The sequence below is a fragment of the Magallana gigas genome, chromosome 3, assembly GCF_963853765.1.
Source record: "Magallana gigas chromosome 3, xbMagGiga1.1, whole genome shotgun sequence".
Taxonomy (NCBI): domain Eukaryota; kingdom Metazoa; phylum Mollusca; class Bivalvia; order Ostreida; family Ostreidae; genus Magallana; species Magallana gigas.
The window spans coordinates 6393743-6412889 of record NC_088855.1 but is presented as its reverse complement, the minus strand read 5'-3'; the positions used below and the strand labels follow the sequence as shown (position 1 = coordinate 6412889).

At 34.5% G+C, this 19147-nt stretch overlaps 2 protein-coding genes and 1 non-coding gene across 4 annotated transcripts; 1 reads left to right on the top strand and 2 right to left on the bottom strand.

Moving 5' to 3' along the window:
- Window positions 1–707: 707 nt before the first annotated feature.
- On the bottom strand, window positions 708–12781 carry LOC105344064 (cathepsin L). Of its 2 annotated transcripts, none has more exons than XM_034483359.2 (12): window positions 12629–12781; window positions 10971–11057; window positions 8413–8460; window positions 7997–8110; window positions 6516–6623; window positions 5900–5985; window positions 4042–4069; window positions 3673–3777; window positions 2428–2494; window positions 2061–2273; window positions 1560–1698; window positions 708–1357 (listed from the first exon to the last, which is right to left on the bottom strand). In XM_034483359.2, exons 2-12 carry the CDS (start codon window positions 11027–11029, stop codon window positions 1179–1181), a joined length of 1146 nt encoding a protein of 381 aa, XP_034339250.2. In that variant the 5' UTR covers window positions 11030–11057; window positions 12629–12781; the 3' UTR covers window positions 708–1178. The 2 variants fall into 2 exon arrangements, with proteins under 2 accessions (XP_034339250.2, XP_011449944.3); XM_011451642.4 differs by lacking the exon at window positions 12629–12781 and adding an exon at window positions 11176–11307.
- Window positions 10837–18858, top strand: LOC105340579 (uncharacterized). The gene is made up of 10 exons (XM_034483358.2): window positions 10837–11046; window positions 12816–13094; window positions 13230–13320; window positions 13439–13514; window positions 13667–13805; window positions 14446–14602; window positions 15076–15246; window positions 16968–17090; window positions 17224–17337; window positions 18286–18858. Exons 1-10 carry the CDS (start codon window positions 11023–11025, stop codon window positions 18573–18575), a joined length of 1464 nt encoding a protein of 487 aa, XP_034339249.2. The 5' UTR covers window positions 10837–11022; the 3' UTR covers window positions 18576–18858.
- Trnaa-cgc (transfer RNA alanine (anticodon CGC)) lies at window positions 12163–12234 on the bottom strand. The gene has a single exon. It is a non-coding gene; the product is annotated as a tRNA-Ala (tRNA).
- Window positions 18859–19147: the final 289 nt, after the last annotated feature.

Here is a 19147-nt window from a genome sequence, read left to right as displayed (position 1 = left end):
CATCTACCAGGTATTACTCCCTCTATTTCTTACGAAAACTTTTAGTTAATTCATAGCTCTATAGAAACAGCCAAACTGAAATATACATGCCCCGTTTATCGATTGGTCGAAATATACAGCGGCTGAAACTGAGAAGATATTGACAGGTCTGAAATTGACACGCCCTGTTTATCGATTGGTCTAAACCTTCAGCGACCTACAAAATATCACGGACTGCACGAAGTAATCATGATGATGTCAGACTCAAAGTCTCACAGGAGACGATTTGGCTGTTTCTTCTAGCTAACCTACTTATGTACATTAACAGTAAATTAGTGATTTTTAATAATTTTTCATTAACAATTTATTAATTAGTTAAAAGAAAGATGTTAATATAAACAATAAAATACTTTCTTTGATGATTCATGCGGGTTATGAAGGTAGCGATCATTGCAGGAAAAAATACATAACCCGCTAACGCGGGTTATGTATTTTTTCTGGATGTCGCTACCTTCATATCCCGACTGAATCCCCAAAGAAAGCATTTTATTGTTTAAGTATTCCAAATGTCTAGAATGAAAATATAAATTGTTTCTGCAATTGTTCATTGGCCGCGTGAACTAGTCCTAACAATACAATGATGTAGTTGGTCATCTGAAGAGTTTCCATCTATAGTCTTTATTAATTATAGAAATGGATTGAACAACTTAAAAAATAACAATAAGAAGTAAATGTGAAAACGTAACAGTTTATTAAATGAATATTCTGATGGCAAATAGGTAATATATTTCTGATCTGCTTTAATTTATAAACAAATTAGTGAAAATATCATTTCATGATAATTAGTTTTTGCACGCAGTTGAAAACAAAACAATCTAGTAATACTTCTGCCAATAGTATGATAACACCCACAAGTCATAATTAAATAGTTATAAAACAATGTAAACACACTTATAGCACTTGCAAGCCTGTAATGAGGGACATCATTTTTGTCCCTCAACATGCATATCAAACTGTACTAAAAAATGTGCACATGAAACAATATTGTTACAGTCTCCTTAATTATGAAAAGTAAGCCTAAAGTGAATACAAAAAAAGAACACATTAGCAAAGCAAACATGATCTAGGCAATCATGATGATGATTGACTTCGTTGTTCGGTTTCTGAGTCATTCCGTGGCCAATGGTCGCGTGGTCACTCTACATCTGGGCTAGTACGGCGGAGGTCACTGCTGTGTTGATTCCACATTTTCCTTGCCCGCGGAGCATTCGGAAGTACCCATTCTCGCCCCACTTTGGACCCCAGGAGTTTTTGATCTTCCAGTAGTCTTTTGTTCCAAACATAGATTTTTCCGATCCATATCCAACCAGCAACACAGCTGAAACAAACAGACAAGCAGTGGTTACTCCAAATGTCTTTAACTTTCAACTGGTATAAATATGCAGTCAATAAATCTTCTGATGAAATAATATCTCAAAATTACAACTTTCTTCGTATTTATTCATTTATCTGTGCGAAAAATATTCATCTGCATGAAAATATCATAAGACATGCATGGAAAATGCACAATAAACACAAACCATGATCTAAATTCTTTGGATCACAAACGAATGAGGGCGGATCAAAGATTCCGTGGTGATAGAACTGTAACAGCTCGGCGTTCAGCGCCACAGACAGGGGGCCCAGCTTGATCAGCTGTTCGGCGATCGATGTCTCGTTCTATAAAACACAATGTATTCTGAAGAGAACGTGAACTTCATGCTCATAATTCAATCGTAAATGTAGTGTGCTTTATACTGACAGGCTTAACCATAAACGAACTTTTCACGGCCACATAAAATTTTAAAGATTGCTTTTTTTTTTTGCTCTATTTGTTTTTACTTTCAGTCAGTAGGTGATAAAATACCGGTAAATTCTCGGTTTTTTTTTTTTAAGTGCACAACGATAAAAAAAAAAGAGGACAATATGCATTTAAGCACAAACAAATGAAAGTTAGTCCTTCGCGTTATTTAGAGATGGACTGCCATACAATTTTTCCATATATATACAACACCTATTTATTATGTATCGTCTATAAATACCTGGTCAATTGCCTTCCATGACATTACTTTCAGTCCAGGGTGGAATTTGCTGACGTCAAGCTTGGTCACGCAACTCTGGGACATGTTACAGTAAGGTATGGGCGGACCGCAGAGCGTCGTATTGTATCCGGGGGCGGGGCATACCTCACAGGTGCCCGGAGCGCCACCTAGACCGGAACAGTACCAGTAGTCTTCCCATGTCTCCAGACCACCCTGTTAGGTTTGAAAGGGGCATGCAAAATTAAAAAAAATATATTTATTTTACAAAGGTTGAGGGATCTATATCAAGAAACTCAATTTTCCTTTTTCGACTGCAGGAGTAAAACGTGTTGTAAAACATGTATTATAAATCGATCGTGCTACTCACGGCTCTCATGACGTATTGGTAAGCCAGAAACGGCCAGCCTCCAAACACGCCACAGTCCGCCTCTCCCCTGGAAAGATTACGTGGATTACTATGACTGTAATGTTCTTTAATTGTCTGTTAATTTTTCTTTATCTAAAAACATCCTCTCGTCTTTTAGATTCATGTGAATACCTTCGCTTTAAGCATCCTAAACAAAGGGAGCTACGTGTACAAATATATATATTTACATCTACCATGTATAATTTCCTCTTTTTCTCACGGAAAAATATAGTCAATTCATAGCTCTATAGAAACAGCCGAACTGAAATTGACACACCCAATTTATCGATTGGTCGAAATCTACAACGGCTGAAAGTGACAGGACTGAAATTGACACGCCCTGTTCATCGATTGGTCTGAATCTACAGCGACCTAAGTAAACTCACGGACTGCACGAAATAATCATGATGATGCCAGACTCAAAGTCTCACAAGAGACGATTTGGCTGTTTCTTTTAGCTAACGTACTTATGTACATTAACAGTAATTTAGTGAATTTTACAAACTTTTCATAATCAATTTATTAATTAGTTAAAGAAAGATGTTAATATAAACAATAAAATGCTTTCTTTGATGATTCATGCGGGTTATGATGATTCATGCGGGTTATGAAGGTAGCGATCATTGCAGGAAAAATTAACATAACCCGCTAACGCGGGTTATGTATTTTTCCTGCAATGTCGCTACCTTCTTACCCGAATGAATCATCAAAGAAAGCATTTTATTGTTTAAATGAATGCATGTCTCATAAGCATATTCAAATCGATTACAAGCTTAGAGTTGAAGGATTAATAATCTTTTCCTATTTTCAAGAATTCAAATAACATTTTTATGAAATACATTTAAAACTATGTAAAAATGAACATGTAAGAACAAACATCGATATCGTCAAACTGAAGAATATAAATCTGAAACTCTGTCAATACGGGGAGCCGAGTAAAACATGGCCCGACGTGTTTTATGCGTTTTATGTCTATCGGAAACACCTCATCATTATAAATAAAAACCGTAACTGACAGGCGATCTGCCGGAATACGGTGTGCTTTGGTACAAATGGTTTGGTAACAATTATTACTTCACCATTAGTGGAGAAGGAGACAACCGCATCCAGGCCCCGATTTCTAATTCTACCAGGCGATCTTTTTTCGGGGGTGGGTAATGTTGTTATTATTATAAAGTAGCACTCGTAAATCACGTGATTTCTTACTTGGCAACATCCTCCATTCCATCACAGTCGACAATCTGCTCCACTGAGAAATTGGTCAAAGGTTTGCCCATCATCGCCCATTGCCCCTCTATATTCCCGATGGCGCTAATTGGATTTTATAAAGGAAAATATAAATCTTCAATTCAAGTCGTTTCTTTTTTTTTTGGCCAGGTATACAGACAAGCAAGTAAATACAGAAACCGAAAAGATACTTCTTGTTTCTTTATCCCTGGTTTTAGGGATATCATAGTCAAGTTATTCATATAAAACTGTATTACAGCTTAACTGTAAAAAAAATATTTTAAAAAACTCTACATGCAATTGCAATACATAAAAGTTTCTTTAAACTATCACTTCACTTAGTAATACCTAAAAGCCCAGCATGACCCAGCGGCGCCTAAAACAAACAAGAAAATTATTAAAGCGTTTTGTAATAACTTAGAGCACTATGCAACATACATAAAAATATCAACTGTAACATATAGAAAATATAAACTGTAGCATTTTGTGACATATAAAAAAAGAATTGAGCTTTGTGTAACACATACAAAAATGGAACTAGTTTTTGATTTGACTACCTTCTAGACCTCAGCATCTTAGAACTAGAGAGCATTAACATTTGATACACATTATCCGATCTCCTATAAGCCTTTTTCCAAAAGTTCACTAATATAGAACGGGTTGACAGATAAAACGCAACAAATTCTGTCGACAGACGGGGTCTGGAGTGTGTCGGGATGTCTTCGATATATTTTAAACTAGAATTAAATGTGAACTTTTTAAAACTTTTATTTAACTCAGTGAAAATATCCGCTCATTTTTACGATTCCACCACTGTAGATATATTTATGTATGTTTTCCGCAGAATCTTACTTTCAACCACAAAATTTGGGGGCGATTCCAAAAATCGAGGAAAAGCGCAATAAAATGTCAATTCAATTTACAATCTTATTTCCCCACGTCAACATGTACTCACAAATGTTCGTGGTTGTTTCGGAAATATCAAACAAATTGTACATCAAAATCATATTCCTGACAGCAACAAGACGCGATGGTTTTACATTTATTCTGTAAACATCACTGAATACTTAGTATGCAAAATAATTTAAACAAAACACTTAGAAACCATGATCTTATTGTTAAAAACTTTCCTGAACAGCTTTCTTGCAATATATTCTGGAACTTTTTTTTATTAGATAATATTTACATTTTCCAGTATCTTTGCCTGTGATAACACTACGTATCGATTTTGGACTATATAACCCATAACTACAAATGACGCCATATTGAGGCGCCAGCGGGGTTTGCTTATTTATATCTAAATATTCAATCGTACGATGGCTTAAAATTATATAAATATAAGTAATAAAGAATCCTTCTTTGAATATTATGAAGTGATATTTTCGGTCGGGGCGTGATCAAATCGATCATAAAGCCCTTCGGGCTTTATTGGATTTGATCACGCCCTGACCGAAATTGTCACCTCATAATACTCAAAGAAGGATTCCTTGTTCCTTAAGGTGGCTCACTACACCTTGAAATATTTTCTCAAATCAGCAGAAAATTACTTGATTATAATAGATATCATAATGGAGAAGAAGTATTTATGTCAAATAGGCAAATGTATGTGCAATTTTGGATGAAAAATTACTTTATCGAAAATTTTATTCAGTAAACATAAACAAAAGCTCCAGGCGGATTCGAACTCATGATCTGCGGGTTCAGAAGCCCATTACCTTCACCACTAAGCTACGACGATATACAACCGAATCGAAAGATATAATAATTTAACAAAACAGTTAAATCGCCATCTTGTGACGTAGTGCCTTAAAAAGTATAAGTCTGGGTGTGGTGAGGTACCTTAAGTGGTTGCACAAGTCAATTTCACACAAAGAAATATGGAACAATTTGTACACTCAGATAGTGCTACAGTTATGTGTTATTTCGTATATGTCAGAAAGTAGAACACGATATCTTTATCCCGCGCTTTATTCCGCTTTTCTATCGCTTTGTTTTGTTTGGGGTTCTTTTATCAAGGAAGAGATATTTGCGGAACCTTAGTACTATTTGCTTTTAAAATGATTGCAACAATATTCGTAACAGTGTTTTTGCGACAATGCAAGATCGCTTTGCAAAACGTACAGGACTTAGAAAGACAGTATATTCACTGCTACTAGTTGTTATGGTCTTGTAAAAGTACATTGTACATGGAAAACAATCCTCTGACCTTGATCTTTGACAGCTGTCACCTTGCTCTGGTTTGTCCAATCAAATGAATCGGGAAGAGATCCCGATAGTGAACTTCTGACATATCTAAACAACAGATATTCTGTATGGTCAGTTTTGAAAGCTCAAAAAATAACAATTTATGTGCAAATAGTAGGCAATGAACAGGCAACGAACATTGATACAAATGGCAGAGAAAAAGAGATACATCGATGTGTTACATGTGTACAAGAAGAATTTTATTGTTTATCAAAGAAACATCGCTATGGGCAATTAGTAAACTATGTAATAATTAGGAACGAACGCACTAATTACAAGTTGTTGTAGTTGTTTTTGTAAACAAACAAACAAGGAAATGTTTTCAACCATGCGGACATAGAATTTAACCTTAAGGCACATTTTTAGGGCAGTAAACTACGAGTCATTGCTAACACAGCAAATAATATGTACAGCAAAGTTTTTTTTCACTTATTTATTATTATTATTTTTTTTGTTTATGCATGTATTCTCAAACTGTACTCTTTTAAGCGTTCTAAATTAGCTTAGCATTACAAGTCGGGGTATCGTCTAAATAAAATAATTGTTTACTGATTAGAATAACCAAAATAATCATTTACCTTTCCTTCTCAAAGACAGGTGCCCTTCTCTTTGGCATTAAAACTATGCGAGAGAATTCTTTCTGACTGAGATCTGCCAAGTGGTTTAAACCAAAAGTCGTCTTACCTCTGCAATTATATGTTAGTAATAATAATTTAGGATACAAAAAACATTATTACATTTTGACAGTCACGCATTCAGACCGATCTTAATATTTTACAGAATAACAAATACATTCGAATTGAATTCATTATATATTCCAAAACTTACAGTCTTGTGTACATACTTAAATGAAATATATATTAAATACTCATATTAATGACGACTTTCTCCACTACTTCTTTTAAAGAATATCCCTTTTTTTGTTAGTATAAAACTGCTACTGAGAAAACCGAATAAACACCTGACCAGTTAAGAATAATTTGTCTACATAAAGATATTCGCATTCCTTGAATCATTTAAAAATTAACGTATTATTAGGAAAAGTTAATGGCATTTAATAACAACCTTTATCATCTACACGTATCTAAAGGAGGGGGGGGGGGGTTTACTCTGTTAAACGATCAATGTTTAATTCTATACTTTTGAGGTTTATTACGCGAGGATTACACATGCAATTTTAGCTACATTGAAAACAAAACTAACGAAAGACTTCAAAAGACAACTCAATATTAAAAATAGTAACTTCTTTAGGTGATGACTGATGACACCAATTAAGTCAAAATTAAAGATAGCAAAAATTGAAGGGAAAATGGGCATGGCGGGATTTGGCGTTGGTACATCCAACCAGACTTTTGTGGTTAAGCAAGAACTACATGTACCTCTAACCATTTCTGTCATTTTTTAAGTCGTTGTCGTGCGTTTTGTATTTTCCCGAAATTCTGGCTACAAGTACCTTTACACCCGCATAAACTACTAAAGAAAGCATTTTATTGTATGATTTAAACAATATGAGCTTTATGGTCATACAACTTGTACATGTAATTTCTCTGTCAGTAGAGTGTAGACGATAATTGGTATACATACCAGTGATTACAGGTATGGTCATTCACTGATTGATACCTGTCAGGTAACTGTCAGTCCGTGATTCATGACCACTTCTACTTACAAGTTTACATGTTTACAAGGTGTAAATAGTCTCAAAGGTGACAAAATTTCCCCATTTCTGAACTTTATATGGTGCAAATGTGCTTCATCATTTTCATTTATAGTTAGTGATATATAGTTATTAATGAGTACAACAAACTCTGGTTTATAATGCTACATGAATAAAGTTATCATCAATAAACGAATTCATGTATGAATATGTATGAAAGGATGTTATTGATTATTTTTACGATAGCTCAATACTTTATTTAGCTATATTGTAACAAGACCGACTTTGTATTATTCATAAGACAAAATAACAGATGATATCAAATCGACATTTTATAGTGATTGTAAAGAAATGACACACTGGGTTGAAACTTTGGCGCCCCCTATACTAAGAGCGGTCACTTACTGGAACTGGCCATTCAATTCGTTGATGACCTTCAGATTTTCCAAGAACACCTTAAACTTGCTGCGCTCTATCATGTGATTTCTGTATATTTTGTTGTGCTCGCTTTTCCATTTTCTAAAACAGATATAAGATATAAAATAAGAAAGGTTTTTGTACAGCTAGTGGATGAAAAGATTACTTAGCGTTCCTTTTAAACTTGTATTTAGTTAAGGTCTTTAATAACTATCATGATTATTTGATTATTTTTTACTGAAAAATTCAATTACCAAGTGCAGCAAGTAAATATCTCGTAACTGCTGACAACATTATGAGCCATCTTAAATCAAGAGTTGCTTGTAGAAAAATTTTATTTTTTTTTATTTTTTTTTTCTTCATTTAAAAATAATGGCACCACCTGATTTCCCTTCAACACTTACTGGAAAAGTGGTAGCGCGGACTCCGCATCCTCGGGGTATTTCTCACATCTGCAAAATGAATACAATATCAATATATAAAAAATACAACTGAAATGTAAAATTGGGTGGATTGTGGCGCTTTGTAGCATTTTGTAACATATAAAAGTCATTGCTCAATGGTGAATTGGATGTCGTCGGTCCTATGACACACCAAGCGGTGCAAACAAATTGAATACCGCGCGGTAGCGATTTATGATTATTTGTTTGCACCGCTTGGTGTGTCATCCAAAGATAAGCATATAATGCTTATATTTATATCTTCATAGTGATGTCTATTTTTATGAAATATTGTGTATCGCTGTTATAATGTTCATTTGTAGTTTTACTCGGCAAATTTGAACATTTCAGCAAATAGTATTTTTACAGTATTTTCAGAATTTTCTTATATAAGTGTCCATAATGTACTTTCTTAAGTATGATGATACAATGCAGTTTGATTGTTATCCTTAAGTTAATGTACGTTAGACTCTCCTACCCCCAGCGGCCCAGCCACCCTAAAAATACCTACATGAATAAGGCAGATTTTCTTAAAACTTTTTAGGTAAACTTAAAGTCGTTTTGAAATAAACATTAGTTTAATTTTATCAAATTTAAATAAAGTATAGTCGTGTTACTTTTATTTGATAAACTAAATTTAGTACTTGTAAACGACAATCTTACAATATGAAAAAAACAAAACAGTTTTTCTTTTGCGGTTTTACACAGAAAAACCAAGTCGGACTTCTTTCTTTTACAATGAGTGTAAATTAAGCGCAGTTTCATAGAATTTAGATCAAAATTTTATTTTTCATTATCTATGTATAATGTGGTTTACTTACGCATTTTGAGAGAATTGGCCAAAATGTGAATGTTAGAAGTCAAGTAACAAGCGACACACAGAGGTAAGAAATCATAGCTTGGAACGAGACAATGTCTAGCGTGTTACACATTTTCATGATCGAACGTGTAGTTTTGCAATCTACCTATTGATGGTTGTCAACATCGCGAGACAATATAGATGTATTTATAAATTCACACTGTGCCAACATTTTTAAATTCTTAATTTACTATCTTCTGAAACTCTCCTTACCCATCTTCTGAAATGGAAATTCTCAACTCCTATCTGGCCGACTTCATTCGTCAACTTAAGCATTGAAACATGGTATCTACCTGTGTATATACCCGCGCGTACTTCTCAATATTAACGCACTAGACAAGAGATTGTTTGCCATAATGAGTTACATGTATAAGCTAAAATGAAATTTACCAATTGAATATTGAATCACACAGAAAAATGAATGCTGAGAAATTAAGTACATGTACATATATACTTGTCCATCTGGGTCAACCGTCAGCTATATGTCTCACTAGGTTACTATGGAAATAAAAACTGGGCACAAAACCTGCTCTATGTACTGCTACTGTTCCATGCATGTCATGTTTCTATTACATGTAGTACACAAAGGCGAGGTGTTAATAATACATGAAGGTTGATAGTAGTCTAAAAGTTAACTAGTAGTCAGATACTTGTTTAGTACTTTAAGTTTTTGATGAAAAACGGGAAGAGTGTGTGGGTGGGTGGGTGGGTCACATCGTCATAGGTGCAGATCTCTGGTCGTCCATCCAAAGTTTTTTTTTTCAGACCAGTGAGCTACAGATAGCTAACATTAACTCCTTAATCATGCATCGCTTGGCAAAATCTTTAGAAATTATGAATAACCACAAATTGGCCTGGAATAGCTTATTCGACTTCTGGATGACAAAACTTAACCCGAGTCTCCTATCTCTGACACAACTGCCCCCCCCCCCCCCTTCCTCTCCGCCGCGTTAAAACGTTATAATAAGGACCTTTTTAAGCCCAGGCGGCCGTAAACGTCGAAGACGGGTTCCGGATCTGACCCATCAGGGATTACTCACACAACGCCGATAATTAAGCAACTGACCACATCTTAATTCTAAATTCATAAACCTTTGAAGAAAAAAACCCACTGGGGTCAGCATAAAACTATGCTACAAGGTATCTCATAAAACTGTGCTCTGCGGAAAACGTCACCTTGCCAGCCATGGAAGACATCGTCACTCTTGGCTAACAAAGATGAAAACACACGGAGAAAATCAAAATTAATGTTGTCCCTTGGTGACCCACAATGATTGTCTAGTGAGGTCAGCAAATCTGCGATATATCCCCCAGCTCCGACCCAACGGCCTGCACGAACCCCTCCACGTCTGTTAATGCACTTTAAGAATTATTATCTTTTTGGTGATCAAAGAAATACATAATCATTACCAGACAATAAAATAGCGATAGTCGGCATTATATAACACCATTATGAAAGGGGCCTCGATTCGCTGTATAAGGCGTCGCTCTCCATCAATCAAAGTCACCGGGGCCCGGTCCGTGGTCAGCTGACACAGAAATAGCTGTCCCTCACTCCCGGTCCCTTACTCCAAGAGGATTCAACTGAATTCAGTTGCATTGTTAAGGTGAAATAAATGCATGTTGTTATTTTCATGCATGGGATATATATATGTGCGCTTACCTTATAAGTGGAGAAATAAAGGCACAAAAAAGGAGGCACAGTAATATTCGGAATGTCATCTTCTGAAAGCGCTGGGGTAAGTTTCCTCTGCAAATAAAGAGAAATGAAAAATGCATGAATGACAGCATATGCTGTATCCGTAATGGAAATAAAGATTAAACACATGAAATATTAGGATGAAACATTAAAGCATTGATCAGCGCACCGATAGACTTTCTCCTGAGTCTGATTGTATTACGTATGCATCCTACCGGGTTACCCTGTGCCGATAGTCGCACATGATAGAGGAGATAAGTGGTCCTTGTTATCTAGCTGTCAAAGTCCGATCTGTTTGTGTTTTTAATTTCGTACATTATGATATCCTAATGACTAACCAAATACAGTTTTATTGGAGGTTTAAAAGTGAATTTTCCCCTCAATAATAAAAATAAAATAAATAATGGTAAATAAATAAATAGCAAATATATATATATATATATATATATATATATATATATATATATATATATATATATATATATATATATATATATATATATATATATATATATATATATATATATATATACACACATATACATATACATATACATATATATATATATATATATATATATATATATATATATAATGGAAATACATGTATGTGTTTACCGCGTTTTAATTAAATTTTCTTTTAAACTCTCAAAAATTGAAATGATAAATAATTAATTATTTATATTCTTTTCATTTTACACCGAATAATGAAAATGATATTTAAAAGAAATTCACAAAAAAATAATTTGGGTGGTGTTTGATTTTGATAAAAGCTTTGATCGAAACCCCAAATAAAAGAAATCTTAGACGGTGGAGACATTGCAATAATTGCATACTACAAATATTAGTGAAACTGATATATATACCATAGAGGTAATCATGTTACAAATACTAGTGTCTTCGCAATTCAAGAATTTCAGGAGAATGGGGATTCTTTATACAATGAATTTACCATACCCAAAGAGAAAAGTACATGTAAAGCTATTTTTCATTAATATACATGATTTAAGGAAAATAATTACAATGATATTACATTAAATCTGGTGATTACTTAAAATAAACAAAATAATGAAATTGAGTTTTTACACTGAATAAACAAACTAAAATATCTTTAACACTGAAAAAAATTCTTTTTTTAAAAATAAAAAAAAAACTGTGGAGATGCCGGGGATTGAACCCGGGGCCTCTCACATGCGAAGCGAGCGCTCTACCACTGAGCTACATCCCCTGTGCTAAACAGCGAGATAGATTTACTATAAGTGTATGCGCTATTGATAAAGGGATCTATAAATAGAAATATATCAACAAAGGCTGAAGCGTATACAGACCGATTAAATTGTAGTGCAAACGAACGACACATATGTAAAATTTACACTTGCACAAACAATTCTTACTAAGATGAAATAATGTATTCAATAAGCGATCGTGTTTGCAGCTGATCATTATGTGAATACATATGCGATATCGCGATACACGAAAATCACATGATTTTTAACTCAAGTCTGCATTGTTTTGTTAACAGTTTATCTGTTACAGACAAATTAGCCAATTCAAAGAAATCATTAAATGCATTCTTTTCAACTATGCCTGCATGCACTTAACGTTACATGTTTACAACTTACTTGTTTTAAATATTGGTGATCTTGTTTATCTCTCGTTTGTTATGATCCATTACACGGAACAAACTTACTCCCTCGTTCTGCTAAAACTTATTTTATTTAACTTTAATTGTTTATCTAATAATTTGAGATTTTCAAAAGTATTTCTCTATGGCATAAAAATGTTCCACTTCTTTTTTGTGTTTTATAGAAAGATTTTACTCGAAGTATGGATAAAAATATATCGGCCGGACAAAATTGGCCAACAGAGAGGATTAACTGTTCTACTTGTGGAATTGTCGTAGCACTGTGCAATAGATGTTCATGCCGTATTAAAAACTACAACTGCCCAGGATGTACAAAAGTTTTGGAATCCTCTTATCGAACTTTCATTCAACCGCCTATGATTGAGTACTTCTGCACGTGCAATTTGGATGAACTCAACAATAAAACAAACAATGAGAACTCATCCACATACTTTGGCCAGCTTGTAAATATGTTTTCTAAATGCGTTTCTTTTTCTTCTTGTTCTCCCCATTGTTTTGATGACCTTTAAATGATAAATTACTTCCCGGTAAATCACAATGATAAAATAACATGAATAATATGAAAGTGTCTTTTTCAGAATAAAACATTTATACCGGACGATTTCCTGGAAGTCGCCGTTGAGAAACCGAACCAGTCTCCGAAAGAACCTAACGGCACTCCTCAAAAGGGTTTATAGATATACATACACTTATAAAATTTATTTTTAAGTTATAAAAAGTATTCTATTAAAACAACGAAATAATTGAATGTCTTTGAACTTTGCATTATGATATTTTTTCAACATAGAAAACAACGTGAGCCTGGATAATTTTCTAAACTCAAAGGGAGTCCATAAAGAACGCAAAGTGTCTAACGCCTCCAGGTCTCTCTCTCTCTCTCTCTCTCTCTCTCTCTCTCTCTCTCTCTCTCTCTCTCTCTCTCTCTCTCTCTCTCTCTCTCTCTCTCTCTCTCTCATATACATGTATGTATACACAGAGATCTGGTATGATACATGTACATATGAATCTGTTGTAGGAAGTTCTATGAAAATCAAGACAAACTGATAGCTGGATATGAAGAAGTTTACATACAAAAAGACGACAAGCATGAGCGATCTACAAAACTGCGGAAGAAGGCTACCTTGTACGCAAAAGTCAGCTTTGCTGTCAATGTGGTCAGTTTCCCATTAAAAACAGATTTATGACACTTGTCATTCCATCTATTTTAGCCCAGTCAGTCATATCCATCGTATTAAATAACGAGACCTTATGATAGTGCTGTCATAATGAAATGTCTACATTGTAGTCATAAAAATTTCCCTTATTTTGAGATTTGATTCGATGGAATTAAGGTATTTAATTGGGATTTACAGAAGGAGCGTAAATTTACAGTGTATGTAATTTTTAGTCGTCTGTTAAATACAACTAATTATACGAACATAGTTCTGTGTATGTCAGAATAACATTCGTTTAGGCTGTGCCTGTTCACTTCTCTAGACTTACATGCAACAGTGAATATTGCAGGCACGTTCCATCGGGGGGGGGGGGGGGGGGGGGGGGGAGGAGTGGGAGTTGGGAGGGGGATCACTATTTCTCGCAGCAATTTTTCTTATTTGAGGATGCATATAAATAAAATCAATTGAATTTTATGTTTCTTTTAAAATTTTTATCTAACCCCTCATCCACTTCACTCCATGGAAATGGATTTTGTAGATTGACATATGTTTTGCATGTCAAGTTTTTTGGATAAGTCTGCCCCCTCACTTTAACCCGTTTGCATACAAGTACATTTCTTAGAGTCATTCTGATCTGTAGATTTTACTGGCCGCCAAGTTGACCGCTGCAGTGCTGTCTGGATCAATGGCCATCATATCAAGTCTCGTGGATAGCGTGGTGGATATAGCTTCCGGTCTCGTTGTCTGGGTAACGACGAAATCTATACGGAATGCCAACCGGTACAAATACCCAAACGGTAAATATTACATCTAGTAGACACGGATAAATGTGAACATTCAAAGACACTTCTAATAAGCATATGTACACGAAATTCTTTTTCATTGGCCCTCAGAAGGATTCTAAACAACAAGACTGAATCATAAAATGTCAGCAGAATCAAAATCATAAAATGTCAGCAGAATCAAATGTCTCATATTATTTCCTGGTTTTGACATGTTATCTTGCCAGTGCATGGCAAAAAATTCAAACGTCCATTTCGATCCGGAAAAAAATTGATACATACATGTAATATCTGTAAGAATGAGCTTCGGTCTGTCAAACCGAATGTTCATCTTCGCTAGGCAATGGTTTCAGTTCAAGTTGTTCATGGACTTAAATGGACTTAGTCCAATTAAGCATTCACAAAACGAATTAGATATACGAGTACTGTTAAAACTTCTAGTAGTTTACATGCAAGTTATTAATTAATTAATATTAATTCAACTCTAGGGCGCCACCTATTGGAACCGCTTGCGGTGATTCTTTTATCCGTAATTATGGGAATGGCGTCTCTACAACTACTGAAGGAAGCTGTGGGTAAAATCGTTTCCTTGTATTCCGGCAGCACGCCCCCACCGACAGTGGACTACCTCACCATCTCTATCGCAGGCTTCACCATAGGTGGGTTATTGCTTGAAAGGGACTGGATGGTCTACAAATTACTCGTCAGATCTACCGGAATTTTTTAGAAAACATTTTTATAGGGTTAAACTATTTCTAGTGAATAAAAAAATCATTAGACATGTAAATCACCATTACGAATATTTTCATCTACAGTAAAACACGGTTATAGCGAACACGCTTATAATGAATTGACGCTTACAGTGAAATGATTTTCATTCCCCGTGACTTTATTTCATGTTGTAAACTTGACGGATATAACGAATTACGCTTATAACGAAGTAAAATTGTCCGTCCCTGGGACTTCGTTATAAGCGTGTTTTACTGTATATTCAAATACAAAGCTCTCCTTCCCAACGAGGTTAATATACTTTTAAAGTATTTTATTCTACTTTTATTCGACCAATTTCCAGCCCTCTTATATGCAGGGCGAGCACGGTTCATCATACAGCTGTCATGTAAAGTTTGAATTCACTGGGTGGCAATAAATACAAAATTTACAGCATAGTTGTTATGTTGTAAATTTTGTATATTTACTGCCACTCGGTAAATTCAAAATTTACAATATGACACAGCAGTGAGTCTCTTCGATTTAGCCAAATACATTATATTTACATCTACCAAGTATTATTTCCTTTATTTCTTGCAGAAATTTATAGTTAATTCATAGCTCTATAGAAACAGCCAGGCTGAAATCTACACGCCCCATTTATCGATTGGTCGAAATCTACAGCGACTGAAACTGACATGACTGAAATTGACACGCCCTATATTTATCGATTGGTCTGAATCTACAGCGACCTAAGAGAAATCACGGACTGCACGAAATAATCATGATGATGTCAGACTCAAAGTCTCACAGGAGACGATTTGGCTGTTTCTTTTAGCTAACGTACTTATGTACATTGACAGTAATTTAGTGAATTTTACTCACTTTTCGTAATCAATTTATAAATTGGTTTACAGAAAGATGTTAATATAAACGATAAACAAACGCGGGTTATGTATTTTTTCTTAAATGTCGCTACATTCATATCCCGAATGAATCAGAAAGCATTTTATTGTTTAACGTTGATGCTTTACCTTGTGAATAGCAGATACTCATCCTAAATAAAACGATAGGAAATTTATAAGATTATGCCCCAAAAAGCAGACATTTAAAGTGGAATTGTCTATATTGATATTTATACAAATATATATTTGCTGTAGGGTAGATGGAGTCACTTTCGATACCGTATATCTGTCATTTTGCTTGCAAAAATCTATTTGTCACAAATTTAATGTGTAGGGAAATGGCGAACTTGTGCAAAAAGCCATTGTAATGGAAATACAATTAAATATGTTTAAGTCAAACCAAAAGGAATGAACAATTAAACTAAAAAAAACAATGGTGACTGAATTGGATATTGACGCAGAACCCTAAATACTACCGCATCACAGTACTCGCATCCACTAAATTAGCCACCCACGTTAAAATTCACGAGTATGAAGTGGCCCATCTCCTAATTTTCAGTGACAATTTTAGGATTTATACTTACTGTGCTTAAATCACGTCTGAAGGCTCAGCAAATTAACTTTACTTGGTAAGTTTACTCATGTGTAAGTTTGCACACATAAGTGAATTTTCGTCGTATGAATGGTATATTAGTTTGGAAATTTGAGCACATATGATGACATCTTAAATTAGTTTCTATCTGAATCAGTGTCTACTTGTATTTCAGTGGTAAAGTTTGTTTTGTTTGTGCTGTGCCGTCGCGTTAAAACCCCCACAGTTCAAGCTCTGGCCCAGGACCACAGAAATGATGTACTCTCCAACACATTGGCCATTGTCTGCGGATACATAGGTAACATCAGTCAATTGTAACTCAAAATTGTCCCTAACATCGGGAATGGTTAGATGTTTATGTTCAGGTATTGAATATGTACAGTGACAATTTGACAGTCTTGCCATACCATCTAACGATTTGTCATTATCAGGATCAAGAGAAATCCAGAAGGAAATTGGAGAAAAATGTCTCATATACGTTGACCCGATCGGGGCCATCATCATATCCTTGTACATTGCTATTACATGGTACATAACAGGAAAAGGTATGCCTCAACTTTCAAGAACAAATATTTTGAAAATATAAATGCTCTTTTGTATACTTCTGAGTATTCTGTCATAAAGTCTTCATGGTCTGTTTTCTCCAGATCTATAACTTTGGTCACTGATGAAAACATATTTTACGTGTCCAGTTGTTATGATTGCCAATATTTATCGTAGTACATAGGATTCCACTTATCTGATAGCGGTTAATCGAATAATTCGGTTAATCCGATATAATATCAAAACACCGAACCATTTCTTATACATGTACTATAATGGTGTATAGGCGAGTTAAACAATTACTTTAAAATCATAGGCACCTGACGTTATACATGTATATTTCATTAATTCATCATTTCTTTTAAGATGTGGTCTCATATCTGCAACGGGTTTTGCATATATATGGAATAACCTTTATTCACTTTCCGCAATTATGATTTATTTTTCAAAATATCTGCCTTATTATATGAGTAATGCGCAATTAAAAGAGGAGCCATTGGAACCGTCGAATTATTCTGACAAAAATAGTGCACAATGCACTAATTCTATTTACGCAACTTTTTTCATTTTATTATTCTGTTTTTCAATGAATATAATCTTTGGTATTATAATAAATTAATGGATTGAATTAACTTAACTAGACATAAGTACTGTTCAAAAATTCATACGCACCAGATTTTGTGATTGGGTCTTCTGTGTTATGCGTAAATATTACTTAAAACAATCAAAGTAATTTAATAGGGGGAAATAAAAAGATATAAATATTTAAAAAAAACATACACCCTCTATATATAGTTTTCATCAAGGAAAATATTTAACGTCAGGTGCCTGTGTGTGAAATACTCTCTCTCTCTCTCTCTCTCTCTCTCTCTCTCTCTCTCTCTCTCTCTCTCTCTCTCTCTCTCTCTCTCTGGTGGAATCACAGTTAATTTGAAAATGTTTTCATCAAGATCAAACCAAGTTGCTGACAGGAAGAAAAGCTGATTCATCCATTGCCAGTAAAGTAATTTGGATATCCATGAACCATTCCGATATAGAATCAGTGGATCACGTGATTGCATATCACGTGGGTTATGACGTAACAGTGGAACTGGACATCTGTGTCTCTCCAGAACTACCCATTTGTAAAGCACAAGAAGTGAAGAACTCCTTGAAATCCAAGCTGGAAAAAGTGGACAGTATAAGCAAAGTTTACATCAACATGGTCTCAAATTGTGAAAAGTTTTGTAGCAAATTATAAGATCGCATGTCTCATAATTGTGTGATTGATCCAATGGCACTCCTCGTTTTAATAAGCATTTAAAACATCTGGGGCAAGTTGCAGTCGTTGTTGATATATTAGGCAATGTAATGGGGCATTTTTATAAATTATCTAAATTAGTTGCGGAGCGGCGACGATCATGATGAATTTTGCTATTAAACAACATGTACATGTTGTTACAATTGGATAATGATAAAACTATGTCTGAATTCTTTTTATTTTCCATAATACAAGTTCATGTTATAATGCTGTTGAATTTGATTACAGTTTTGTAAACTTCATGTATAAACTTGCCTTTTTCAAATGACCAGTATATGTATTATAACATGTGTATATTAATTGTATATGTCTATGAGCTGTACAGTTGTTGACTAATAAACAATACAATACAGTGTATTTGACTGTGCATAAATGGCTTCAGTTGCATTACGAAATAAATTAATGACAAAATAAACTTGTTTTGTTTTTCACTACACATGTACAGTAAAAACTTCAGTCCTCAAATAAACGGGGAATAACCAGGGGTATGCGCGGATATAGGATGGGGGGGG